Below are 12,477 nucleotides of genomic sequence, written 5' to 3' on the forward strand. Positions count from 1 at the left end.
CATGTCCAATCAATTGAATTTATCACAGGTGGACTCCAATCAAGTTGTAGAAACATCTCATGGATGGTCAATGGAAACAAGATGCACCTGAGCTCAATTTCGAATCGCATAGCAAAGGGTCTGAATAATTATGTAAATAAGACATTTCTGTTTAAATGTTTAATACATTTGAAAACATTTCTAAAAACCTGTTTTCGCTTTGTTGTTATAGGGTATTGTGTGTAGATTGCTGAGGATAAAAGGAAAAACAATTTTTTGAAAAAGGCTGTAACGTTTCAAAATGTGTAAAAAGTCAAGGGGTCTGATAACTTTCCGAAGGCACTGTATAATACTAAAGAGCAATATTTTGATGTGTTGCACTAGAGTTGGCAGTGGCACTTCATATGTAAGATGAACGTATTGGATAGGTGTGCCAAGTTAAATTTAAGACTCCTCTGTCTACACCTGGAGTATTGTACGAAACATTCTGACACTTACAAACACACACACACTGACCGGAAACATAATTTCCATGACATTCCGGTTGTGATCCGGATGGCGTCCCAACTGTTTCTCTGTTTGAAAAAGGATGATTACATAACGTAAGCATTTCAAACAAACACCATGAACCCGGTCACTCGCTTCACTCAGGCTTCGCACGCTTCTGATGAATGAGACACTTACTAGAGCGTACCTAGCGTATTGTAATACTGTAAAAATAATAAGATGGTGCCGTACTGGATGGCTGCTGTTTTGCGAGCTCCGACCCAACTTATCTACTTTGGTGTTTCCTTTACTTTACTTTCACAAAATGTATCCCCTATCATTTCTTGTAACCGATGATCACTTTTTAACATCAGATATAGCCCTTGGTTCACTGACTGCCCTTGACCAGCACAAAAACATCCTGTGGCGGACTGCAATAGCATCGAATAGTCCCCGCGATATGCAACTGTTCAGGGAAGTCAGGAACCAATACACACAGTCAGTCAGGAAAGCAAAGGCCAGCTTCTTCAGGCAGAAATGTGCATCCTGTAGCTCCAACTCCAAAAAGTTCTGGGACACTGTGAAGTCCATGGAGAACAAGAGCACCTCCTCTCAGCTGCCCACTGCACTGAGACTCGGTAACACGGTCACAACCGTTAAATCCACGATTATCGAAAACTTCAACAGGCATTTCTCAACGGCTGGCCATGCCTTCCTCCTGGCTACTCCAACCTCGGCCAACAGCTCCCCCCCCAGCTACTTGCCCAAGCCTCTCCAGGTTCTCCTTTACCCAAATCCAGATAGCAGATGTTCTGAAAGAGCTGCAAAACCTGGACGCGTACAAATCAGCTGGGCTTGACAATCTGGACCCTCTATTTCTGAAACTATCTGCCGCCATTGTCGCAACCCCTATTTACCAGCCTGTTCCACCTCTCTTTCATATCATCTGAGATCCCCAAGGATTGGAACGCTGCCGCAGTCATCCCCCTCTTCAAAGGGGGAGACACCCTGGACCCAAACTGTTACAGACCTATATCCATCCTGCCCTGCCTATCTAAGGTCTTCGAAAGCCAAGTCAACAAACAGGTCACTGACCATCTCGAATCCCACCGTACCTACTCCGCTGTGCAATCTGGTTTCCGAGACGGTCAGGGTGCACCTCAGCCACGCTCAAGGTACTAAACGACATCATATATAAACGCCATCGATAAAAGACAGTACTGTGCAGCCGTCTTCATCGACCTTGCCAAGGCTTTCGACTCTGTCAATCACCATATTCTCATCGGCAGACTCAGTAGCCTCAGTTTTTCTGATGACTGCCTTGCCTGGTTCACCAACTACTTTGCAGACAGAGTTCTGCTCTTTTGCACACCAATATCTCTACCTGTACATGACCATCTGATCATTTATCACTCCAGTGTTAATCTGCAAAATTGTAATTATTCGCCTACCTCCTCATGCCTTTTGCACACAATGTATATAGACTCTCTTTTTTTCTTTTTTTTCTACTGTGTTATTGACTTGTTAATTGTTTACTCCATGTGTAACTCTGTGTTGTTGCCTGTTCACACTGCTATGCTTTATCTTGGCCAGGTCGCAGTTGCAAATGAGAACTTGTTCTCAACTAGCCTACCTGGTTAAATAAAGGTGAAATAAAATAAAAATAAAAATAAATAAAAATACTTACCCCAATTCCGGCTTCAATTTAGACTCCTCTGCCAAGGGCTCTTTCTGTAATTACAACCGAATTTTCGGGGTATCAAGAGGAAACGCCTGCGTTAGAGGCAAGAGAGGCGGAGTCCTGGCGAGATTAAGGCAAAGGGAAAACCGACCACCTCTTCCCTCTAGTCTATTGGCCAATGTACAGCCACTTGATCATAATATGGATGACCTCCGAACTCAGATTTGCTACCAATGGGACTCGATAAACTGCAATATTCTCTGCTTTTCTGAAAAATGTATTTCGGACAAGCTGCTCCCCATGGCTATCCAACTCAATGGACTCTCTATTCGCGGAGCTGACAGGACAATGGAGTAAGGGAAATCGAGAGGGGGAGGGGTTTGCCTCTTCATCAACAACTAATGGTGTGCTGAATCGAGCGCAGTGGTAGTCTCTACTCATTGTTCACCTGTCTTGGAAAATCTGATGGTCAAAAGCCAAAACCTTCTACCTCGCGAGGGAGTTTTCAGTTGTTATCGTGATTGCTGTATACATTCCACCTCAGGACAAGATATATAACAAGCTGACACTTAACAAACTGTACGAGGCTATAAACAAGCAGGAAAACTTACATCCGGAGGCTGCCTTTCTTGTCACCGGCTATTTTAATTTTGCATCATTAAGACATGTGATTCCCAACTTCCATCAACACGTCTCTTTCACCACTATTGGCAATAAAGTCCTAGACCACTGTTGCTCTACCCACAAGCAAGCATACAAGATCCTCCCTCATCCGCCATTCAGCAAATCAGATCATGAGTCCATATTCCTGCTTCCTGTTAACAAGCAGAAGCAGTAACCGTGACTCACTCTGTTGATAAATGGTCATCATAATCAGAGATTATGCTACAGGACTGCTTTGCTAGGGGAGATTATGTTCTGAGACTCCACCAATAACATAGACGAGCTAACCACCTCCAACACCAGCTTCATAAGGAAATGCATCGCTGATATTGTCCCCACAATGAAGGTTCTCTGCTTCCCCAATCAAAAGCCCTGCATTAACACAAAAATTGGCACTAAACTAAAGGACAGGGCTACCACGCACAAGGCTATCTCAGACAACCCTGAAGCTAAGGCCGAAGACAGGAACAAGTACAAGTAGCCCTCAGCAGAGTCATAAAATGAGCAAAAGAACAATGTAGGAATAAGGTAGAATCACACACCATACGCTCTGATTCCCGCTGCATGTGGCAAGGGCTACAGTCTATTACGGATTGCAGAGGAAGACACATCCATGATCTGCCCAACGATGTCTTTATTCCAGACGAACTCAATGCATTTTCTACACGCTTTGACAATAACAACACGTACCGTGCTTGCGGGCCACACCGACCCAGAGGACTGGGTGATCTCACTCTCAGAGGGCGACGTGAGTAAGGCCTTTAATCAGGTCAACATTCGCAAGGCCTCGGGCCAGACGTTTTTCCAGGGAGCATTCTCAGAGCATGTGCAGATCAGCTGGCAGGCATATTCACAGAAATGTTCAACCTCTCTTTGTCCCAGTCTGACTATCATCATTCCTGTTCCTAAGAACTCTAAAGCTTCATGCCACATTGACTAACGCCCTGTAGCACTCACATCTGTAATCATGAGGTGCTTTAAAAGGAAGGTTATGGTACACATCACCACCATCATCCCAGACACCCTAGACCAAGTCCAATTTGCATACCGCTCCAACAGAGCTGTAGATGATGCAATCTCAATTGCACTCCACACTGACATCACCCACCTAGATAAGAGGAATACCTATGTGAAAATGCTGTTCACTGACTACAGCTCAGCGTTCAACACCATTGTCCCCTCCGAGATTAGCACCAAGCTTAGGACCCTGTGACTGGACCCCTCCCTCTGCAACTGTATCCTGGACTTACTGTCGGGCCGTCCCCAGATGGTGATGGTAGGCAACATCACCTCCGCTACGCCTCCCTCAACATGGCGGCTCTACAGAGGTGTGTGCTTAGTCCCTTCCTGCACTCCCTGTTTACCCACGACTGCATGGCCACACACAACTCCAACACCATCGTCAAGTTTGCTGATGACACAACGGTGTAGGCCTGATCACCGGTGACGATGAGACAGGGAGGAGGTCAGTGACCTGGCAGTGTGGTGCCTGGACAACAACATCTCTCTCAACGTCAGTAAGACCAAGAAGCTGATTGTGGACTACAGGAAATGGGAACTACAGGAAATGTGTGGAGAGTTATACTAACTCTCCACACATGCACAAACAATCATAATTTCCGTGCTGCTTCAGCACTGTTTACCATATATCCTTATGCCTAGTCACCTTACACGTGTACAGTTGAAGTCAAACGTTTATATACACTTAGGTTGTAATCATTAAAACTCACTTTTCAACCACTCCACAAATTTCTTGTTAACAAACTGTAGTTTTGGCAAGTCGGTTAGGACATCTACTTTGTGCATGACACAAATAATTTTTCCAACAATTGTTTACAGACAGATTATTTCACTTATAATTCACTGTATCACAATTCCAGTGGGTCAGAAGTTTACATACACTAAATTGACTGTGCCTTTCAACAGCTTGGAAAATTCCAGAAATTATGTCATAGCTTTAGAAGCTTTTGTTAGGATAATTGACATCATTTGAGTCAATTGGAGGTGTACCTCACCCACCTCCAATTGGTGTACCTCCAATTGTGGATGTATTTCAAGGCCTACCTTCAAACTCAGTGCCTCTTTGATTGACATCATGGAAAAATCAAAAGAAATTAGCCAAGACTTCCGAAAAAAATTGATAGACCTCTACAAGTCTGGTTCATCCTTGGGAGCAATTTCCAAAGGTCTGAAGGTACCACGTACCACGTAGAGATGAACATACTTTGGTGCGAAAAGTGCAAATCAATCCTAGTACAACAGCAAAGGACCTTGTGAAGATGCTGGAGGAAACAGGTACAAAAGTATCTATATCCACAGTTAAACGAGTCCTATATTGACATAACCTGAAAGGTTGCTCAGCAAGGAAGAAGCCACTGCTCCAAAACCGCCATATTGAAGGTTTGCAACTGGGCATGGGGACAAAGATCGTTCTTTTTGGAGAAATATCCTCTGGTCCGATGAAACAAAAATAGAACCTTTTGGCCATAATGACCCTCATTATGTTAGGAGGACAAAGGGGGAGGCTTGCAAGCCGAAGAACACCATGACAGCCGTAAATAATCTTTAAGACACCACATATATAATATTAAAGAGCAATCATTTGATGCATTGCGCTGGAGTTGACAGTGGCATTCTTCATATGAATGTTTAGGTGAACTTATTGGATAGGTGTGTCAAGGTGGATTTAAGAACCCCTTGTTGTCACCTGGAGTAGGGTGCTAAAACATTCTGCCATTCAAAACACACGCACAAACACCCTCTCCACTGAAAGGAAAAAGGCTGATTACGTAAAGTAAGCATCTCAAACAAACACCATGATCCCAGTTGCTCGCTTCACCCAGGATTCGCACGTCACCACCAGGTCTAATCACCACTAAAAGTCACCGCTTCTGAGAAAGCCGCTTCTCAAATGAGACACTTACCAGAGTGTACCTAGCGTACTGTACCTACAGTATCTAACGCTACTGTAAAGACGTTCCTGCTCTTAGTGGACTCGTGACCAAATGGGAAAGGGAATAAACAACATCATATCTAAATTCCATTATGACCTTAGGAGGCCAGATGGCTGTTTGTTCAGAGTGCTGGGGAGATGTGCCCCTTGCTCAGGGTGGTGTGTGTGTTCATGCGCTCAACGTACAGTGTGTCATGGAGTCACCTGAGGTGAGGTGGCGAGTGGAAGGGAGGATGATTTCCAGTTTGCTTAGCTCTCTGGCAGCTGGGGTTTGTGTGTTGTTTTAACCAGTAGGTCTGATTTCCCACTAGGCTAGCCTACTGCTGGTCTCTGTGCGATAGGGTAGGGTATGTGGTGAACACACAGACAGGCTGACTGTCTGTGGTGTGTGTGATGGATGGGACTGGACTGCCCCTCTTCTGCCCCAATCTCAATCTCTCTCTCTCTCTCTCTCTCTCTCTCTCTCTCTCTCTCTCTCTCTCTCCTCTCTCTCTCTCTCTCTCTCTCTCTTGGTGGTTCATGGGGGGACCGGAGACAGGTTTCAGTGGTTCAGAGTGTTGCATCCGCTGGCACTTCTCTGCTCCTGTCACAGCTTTCCCTCTCACTCGCCTCTCTCCACTGAGCCTCCCATGTGGATATGACATATGGGCCACATTCTTGCATTTACCACCAATTTTCCTATTCACTGACACTCTGTCATCACTGGTCTCGCATACTATTTGGTGACTCAAAGGTTCAGTGTGGGGCTAGGACAGATCAAACTGAATTACAGTTTTTCTCAATTGCTAAAACACTAAACTCCATTGGCTGAACAAAGTTCTCAGTTGCCTGGACTCATTTAGCTAATTATGCAGTCTGTTGTCAATACCTTAAACCATTTCACATGGTAAAACACAGTCTGTTGTCAATACCTTAAACCATTTCACATGGTGAAACACAGTCTGTTGTCAATACATTAAACCATTTCACATGGTAAAACACAGTCTGTTGTCAATACCTTAAACCATTTCACATGGTGAAACACAGTCTGTTGTCAATACCTTAAACCATTTCACATGGTGAAACACAGTCTGTTGTCAATACCTTAAACCATTTCACATGGTAAAACACAGTCTGTTGTCAATACATTAAACCATTTCACATGGTAAAACACAGTCTGTTGTCAATACCTTAAACCATTTCACATGGTGAAACACAGTCTGTTGTCAATACATTAAACCATTTCACATGGTAAAACACAGTCTGTTGTCAATACCTTAAACCATTTCACATGGTGAAACACAGTCTGTTGTCAATACATTAAACCATTTCACATGGTAAAACACAGTCTGTTGTCAATACCTTAAACCATTTCACATGGTAAAACACAGTCTGTTGTCAGTACCTTAAACCATTTCACATGGTAAAACACAGTCTGTTGTCAGTACCTTAAACCATTTCACATGGTGAAACACAGTCTGTTGTCAGTACCTTAAACCATTTCACATGGTAAAACACAGTCTGTTGTCAATACCTTAAACCATTTCACATGGTAAAACACAGTCTGTTGTCAATACCTTAAACCATTTCACATGGTAAAACACAGTCTGTTGTCAATACATCAAACCATTTCACATGGTAAAACACAGTCTGTTGTCAATACCTTAAGCCATTTCACATGGTAAAACACAGTATGTTGTCAATACCTTAAACCATTTCACATGGTAAAACACAGTCTGTTGTCAATACCTTAAACCATTTCACATGGTGAAACACAGTCTGTTGTCAGTACCTTAAACCATTTCACATGGTAAAACACAGTCTGTTGTCAATACCTTAAACCATTTCACATGGTAAAACACAATTTGCAGATCTCACTTAGACTTTTCAGCAAAACTCTAAACACATTCTCATTCTCAAAACACATTCTGCACTCTAATGCACATGTCATCCATACCGGTAAACACAAGTGGCGAGTGGTAGAGAACATATGTCATTGATTGAACACAACCACTCAAAATTGATTTTACCTGTTTCAAATGATGCGACACAACCAATATAAGCCAGTTCAGAGAGCAAACAGGTTGTTGAAGGTGGGAATGAGAAAGTCTGAGAATGGATACTGTAGTACAGTGCATTGTAGGCTGTATACTGTACAATGGACAAATTGTATGGTCCTGAACATTGTGCTTTCCATTTATTAACAGTACTAACTGCTCAATATATTTTGACTGGTTGCAGGTTCATATCAACAAAGAACAAGAATTACAGTATCACAGAGACAAAGGACAGGTTTGTGAGATGCAGGGTACAGTATTGTAAAAATAGGGGTACAAGGAGGAGGAAGAACAAAAAACAAAATTGCAAAGAGCATAGCAGAGTAGTAATTTCTGATCAATTTTGAGCTACTATGATAGAACATGTTTTCTTTCATCTAAGGACAATGACAGAAAAATATGAATTTATTTTTGGATAAAAAATGTTCTTCTCCCTGAGAATTGTATGTTTTGAACAATGTGTTTTCTATTTTCGGTGTATTGTTTACTGACTGCTTGAGAGTGTATATCGTTTTGATCACTTTGTTTATGATTTGAGAGCAGTGTTTGATTTTGAAGTCAGGTAAAACTGTTTTGAGGCGAATGTTTCATTTTGCAAGAGGAGTCAGAGGTTATGTAAATAGTGCTTGAAGATGAGGTTTTGTGTTGAATGTTTTCAGGAAATGGAGCAACGTTTCAGAAATTGTGTTTTAGCATTTGAGAAAAACTGTAATATAATTTCCCACTCCTCCCCACTTTAATCCTCCCCGCCAACCATCAGCCCATTATAGAAATTAGTTTGTGTTGTTCACAGCAGCACGGCAGCAAGTGCTAGATGATACATTACTATAATTACAATGGCCCATCTGAGTTCTGGGTTTAAAATGAATGGCTGCACTTTCCTGGGAAATGTGTCGTTATTTAACGGATTGACCTTCGGTCCATCTTACTTGACCTGTAAAAGTATGACGTGTATTGCAGCAACTGTTTAATATAAAGAGGGGGAAAGTTGACGTAGGTGCAACCAATTTTAACAGACATAAATTTATGTAGATAAATAAACTCAAAACTCAAATTGAGCAGAACAGTTCGGCCATTTTCCACCAAAGAGAACAGGGCCAAAAAAATTGCCACGTTATTAATGGTGTTACCGGCAGCATGGTCTCCTAAAAAAGGGCTGCGTCAGACATTTAGTGCAGAGCTCTGAGTCTCCGCTTTTCTCTGGGCCCCTGAGGCCCTGTTATTATGATTACAGCTTACATCAATATGCTGACAGGACATAGTTAGATTCTGGGAGGGAGCCAAAGTGACAGAAAAGAGCCACAAAGAGCTTAAGCCTTCGCTAAGATCAGCAGAACAGAATCAAACGTTATTGTTGGGACTGCCTAATCAGAGCAGTGTGTGGGAGATCATACTGTTTTCCCTAGTCTAGAGGCTTAGTGAGCTGAATTCATTCTGTGGTGTGAGTGTGACAACATTTCTATTAGCCCACTAATGCTAGGCTAGGAGGACAGGATATTATGGGTAGGACCGAGTGTGTGATTATGGCTGCTTTGGCTGTCGTGATTTACAGTATATCAGCTTCTTTTTCATCACTACAGAACAGACAGAGAGTGTCTCGGTCAGCCTGCTCTTGCTGACTGTGTGTTTTCTCAAGGCCTCATTCGTCTTCCAAGAGAACCAGACTCTTCCATCTTGTCTTCTTCTGTCCTCTCAAACTATTTTACTCTGTGCTCATCGCTCCATCTCCTGCCTCTGAATTCCTCTCACTCTTTCTCTCTTCCTCCCCTCTTCATACCCCTTCCTTTCCTAATTTTCACTGTCATTGTAATGTCTCACTGGAATCCAAATATACATTGGGGTCAGCCAGTATACACCATTCAGTAAACATCAACTCCTTACCCCACTGAGAGAGAGGACGAGGTGGGCTGGGCTCATTGCAACATGGTAACCATACTCTCTTTGAGGACATATACAGTATGTCTTAACATAAACCAGCTCCAGTATGTTTACCCCTTTCTCCATGTGGACTCATTCCACACTAGGGTTGAATATTTTCCCAGTATTTTGCAAATGTTCCATCCTGAGAATAATCCCTTTTCTCCCGGGTAACCCAGTATTTCCCGCCAAAACCAGAAGTGTCATTCAAAAGCATTATAAAGCATAGATATAGGCGTGTCTGGATTTAATTTGAGATTTGGTCGAAAATTCTAACCTAATGCTACCTGAGCCTGAGTAGCCATACATGAAATACATTTTATGAGCCCTACATTAAAGACATTTAATAATCCATACATAAAATACATATTATGAGCCCTACATTAAAGACATTTAATGATCCCAAGCCCAAAAAAGCCCAAATGACTGTGCCGTTATCCAATACATATATGATATAGGCTACTGCACATTAAGCACAACATAAAAGCATAAAAGCCCATAGATGTAGCAAGCTATACGCTCTCTTGGGAAATACATGAAACTAGCTGCAGAAGTGTCACGCTCGTCATAATGATTGGACCAAGATGCAGCGTGGTATGTTTCCATCCCTTTTATTTGGAAGAGAAACTTAAAGAACAAAAACAATAAAGCGAACAAACAAAACGTGATGCTCAAAGTAGTGCTCGCAGGCAACTATACCTAGACAAGATCCCACAAAGCACAATGAGGAAATGGCTACCTAAATATGATCCCCAATCAGAGACAACGATAAATAGCTGCCTCTGATTGGGAACCATACCAGGCCAAAATAGACATATAATTCCCCTAGAGAACCCACCCTTAATCACACCCCGACCTAACCAACATAGAGAATAAACAGCTTTCTATGGTCAGGGCGTGACAAGAAGGCTAAGATCTTTGAGTGTGAACTGTATTACTGTACTGTATTGTATTATACTGCATTATATGGACTGGAATTAAAGCAACGATATTTGAGTGATAGGTTGTTTTAAAACTCTGCAGCTGCAAAAAAATATTAAAATCTTTACAATTCAAAAATAAGGTGACCCCCTAAAGCCAGATGGAGCCAGGTAAATTAGACGTGCATTCGGTCTTTATATTACTGTAGCATAGACTATGCTGCAGAAAATGCAGGCCTACCTGTCACAAGAAAAAAAGTTACCATGATGAGATGATAGGTCTACATGTGTTGTGAACTGCGCTCTATACTGAGCTGTGCTATCTGTCCCCACCCTGAGCGTTGATGATTCATTATGCAGAGGCCGTAGAAAAGACAGATTTAGATTGCATATCATTTAACAGTTACATTCCAAGCCATGCTGTTCACATGAATAATGTATTATCATTTACGGTTCCTCGCAGTTAGTTATTTTATTTTGTGGCAATAAATCCTGGTAAATCTCCTGTTCCTCCCTTCCTGTCTCTCTCTCAGTGATAAAAAAAAATTAATAATAATAAATATGTACATCCAACTTATCGGGTGCAGCTCAGAAGAAAGTAGCAAATGTATCCGCAACTCTAGTATGCTCCCAAGGTGATGTAATCAGACACACAAAACAGACAACGTTTCCATCTGAGTTGGATCATGATGACCTAACGAAGATCCAACTCGGATCGAAATGTTGTATTTTTTGTGTGTCTGATTACATCACCAACGGAGCATACCAGAATTGCAGACATTCCTTTTCACTCTAAGTGATGACATAACATCGGCAGGCTGACTCGATGGCTGTCGTGTATGAACTCATTTTGGATGTCTAATCAACAGTTTTCTCCATAGCTTAATTTAGAACGCCTCCTACTCCCCACGGCCCACCGCCCACCCCTCTCGCTGACTATTATCTAAGCCCGCCTCAAAGCAGTACCCTTCTCTTCATCTACTGCCTTCCATTGTGTAGTAAGTACACAGCAAACAAACAGATAGCGCTGCTGTAGATAAACACTGTCCAAATTACATCTCTGAAGTATCTTGTTCTTTTAGTTTGTTTCCTTACTCTGTGGAGTGAGTTTCCACATGTCACTTCCACACAGTCGGAGAATGTGGTTTATTTAGTCCCAGCATGTGACTCCCTGTGCTGCATTGGTAGAAATACTTTATCGGCTTAAAACAGGAAATTGAAGCACATTTTTGTGAGGTGGAAAGGCAATATCTACCTGAGAGCTCTGTGTGGGTTAGAAAAAGGGCCTGGTTGCTGAAGTTAGTAGAGTAATGTTATTACATTAGTCTATAATTCCAAGGTATTCAAAGGAAATAACCACCAGGAAAACCTGCACTTAAATCAAGTCCAAGTGGGAGCCATCCATAATTTTTGTCGGACTCAATAACCTCAATAACTGAATAACCAAAACATGTATCTCTCTCTCTCTCTCTCTTCTCTGTAGAGTCATACTCGGTGGCGGGCAGTGAGGGCAGCATTACCCCATCCGTAGGCTCCCTAGCCCCCCAGGCCTCGGGCAGCTCCAGACCCTGCTCTTCCTCCTCCCCAGGGGGATCACGGCACTCTGTCAGTGCCCTGAAGAAATGGCTCACCATGCCCGTCTGCAAGCTGAGTGTGGGAGGAGGGGATGGGAAGGGAGTCAGGCAGGTCCACAGGCTGGATGGGAAGCAACCCTCTACCCATCTACCTCTCGGCCAGGCCCTAGGAAGGCCTCTGGAGCAGGGGGAGAACTACACCATCCTCCCCTGCACTGATGGAGACCTGGTGAGGCTTCACTATAGTATAATTGCCTTAATATTGCTG

General features: G+C 42.8%; 1 protein-coding gene across 1 annotated transcript in view; it reads left to right on the forward strand.

Annotated features, from left to right (window-relative positions):
- The window catches only part of LOC135539982 (rho guanine nucleotide exchange factor 25-like), a 68,447-nt gene that overhangs the window by 24,110 nt on the left and 31,860 nt on the right, over nucleotides 1-12,477 (forward strand). The window contains exon 2 of the mRNA XM_064966263.1: nucleotides 12,119-12,438. Within this exon, the coding sequence (XP_064822335.1) occupies nucleotides 12,119-12,438 (320 nt within the window). The remainder of the gene's footprint in view (nucleotides 1-12,118; nucleotides 12,439-12,477) is intronic.

Source organism: Oncorhynchus masou, chromosome 5 (genome assembly GCF_036934945.1).
Source record: "Oncorhynchus masou masou isolate Uvic2021 chromosome 5, UVic_Omas_1.1, whole genome shotgun sequence".
NCBI classification, from domain to species: Eukaryota; Metazoa; Chordata; class Actinopteri; order Salmoniformes; family Salmonidae; genus Oncorhynchus; species Oncorhynchus masou.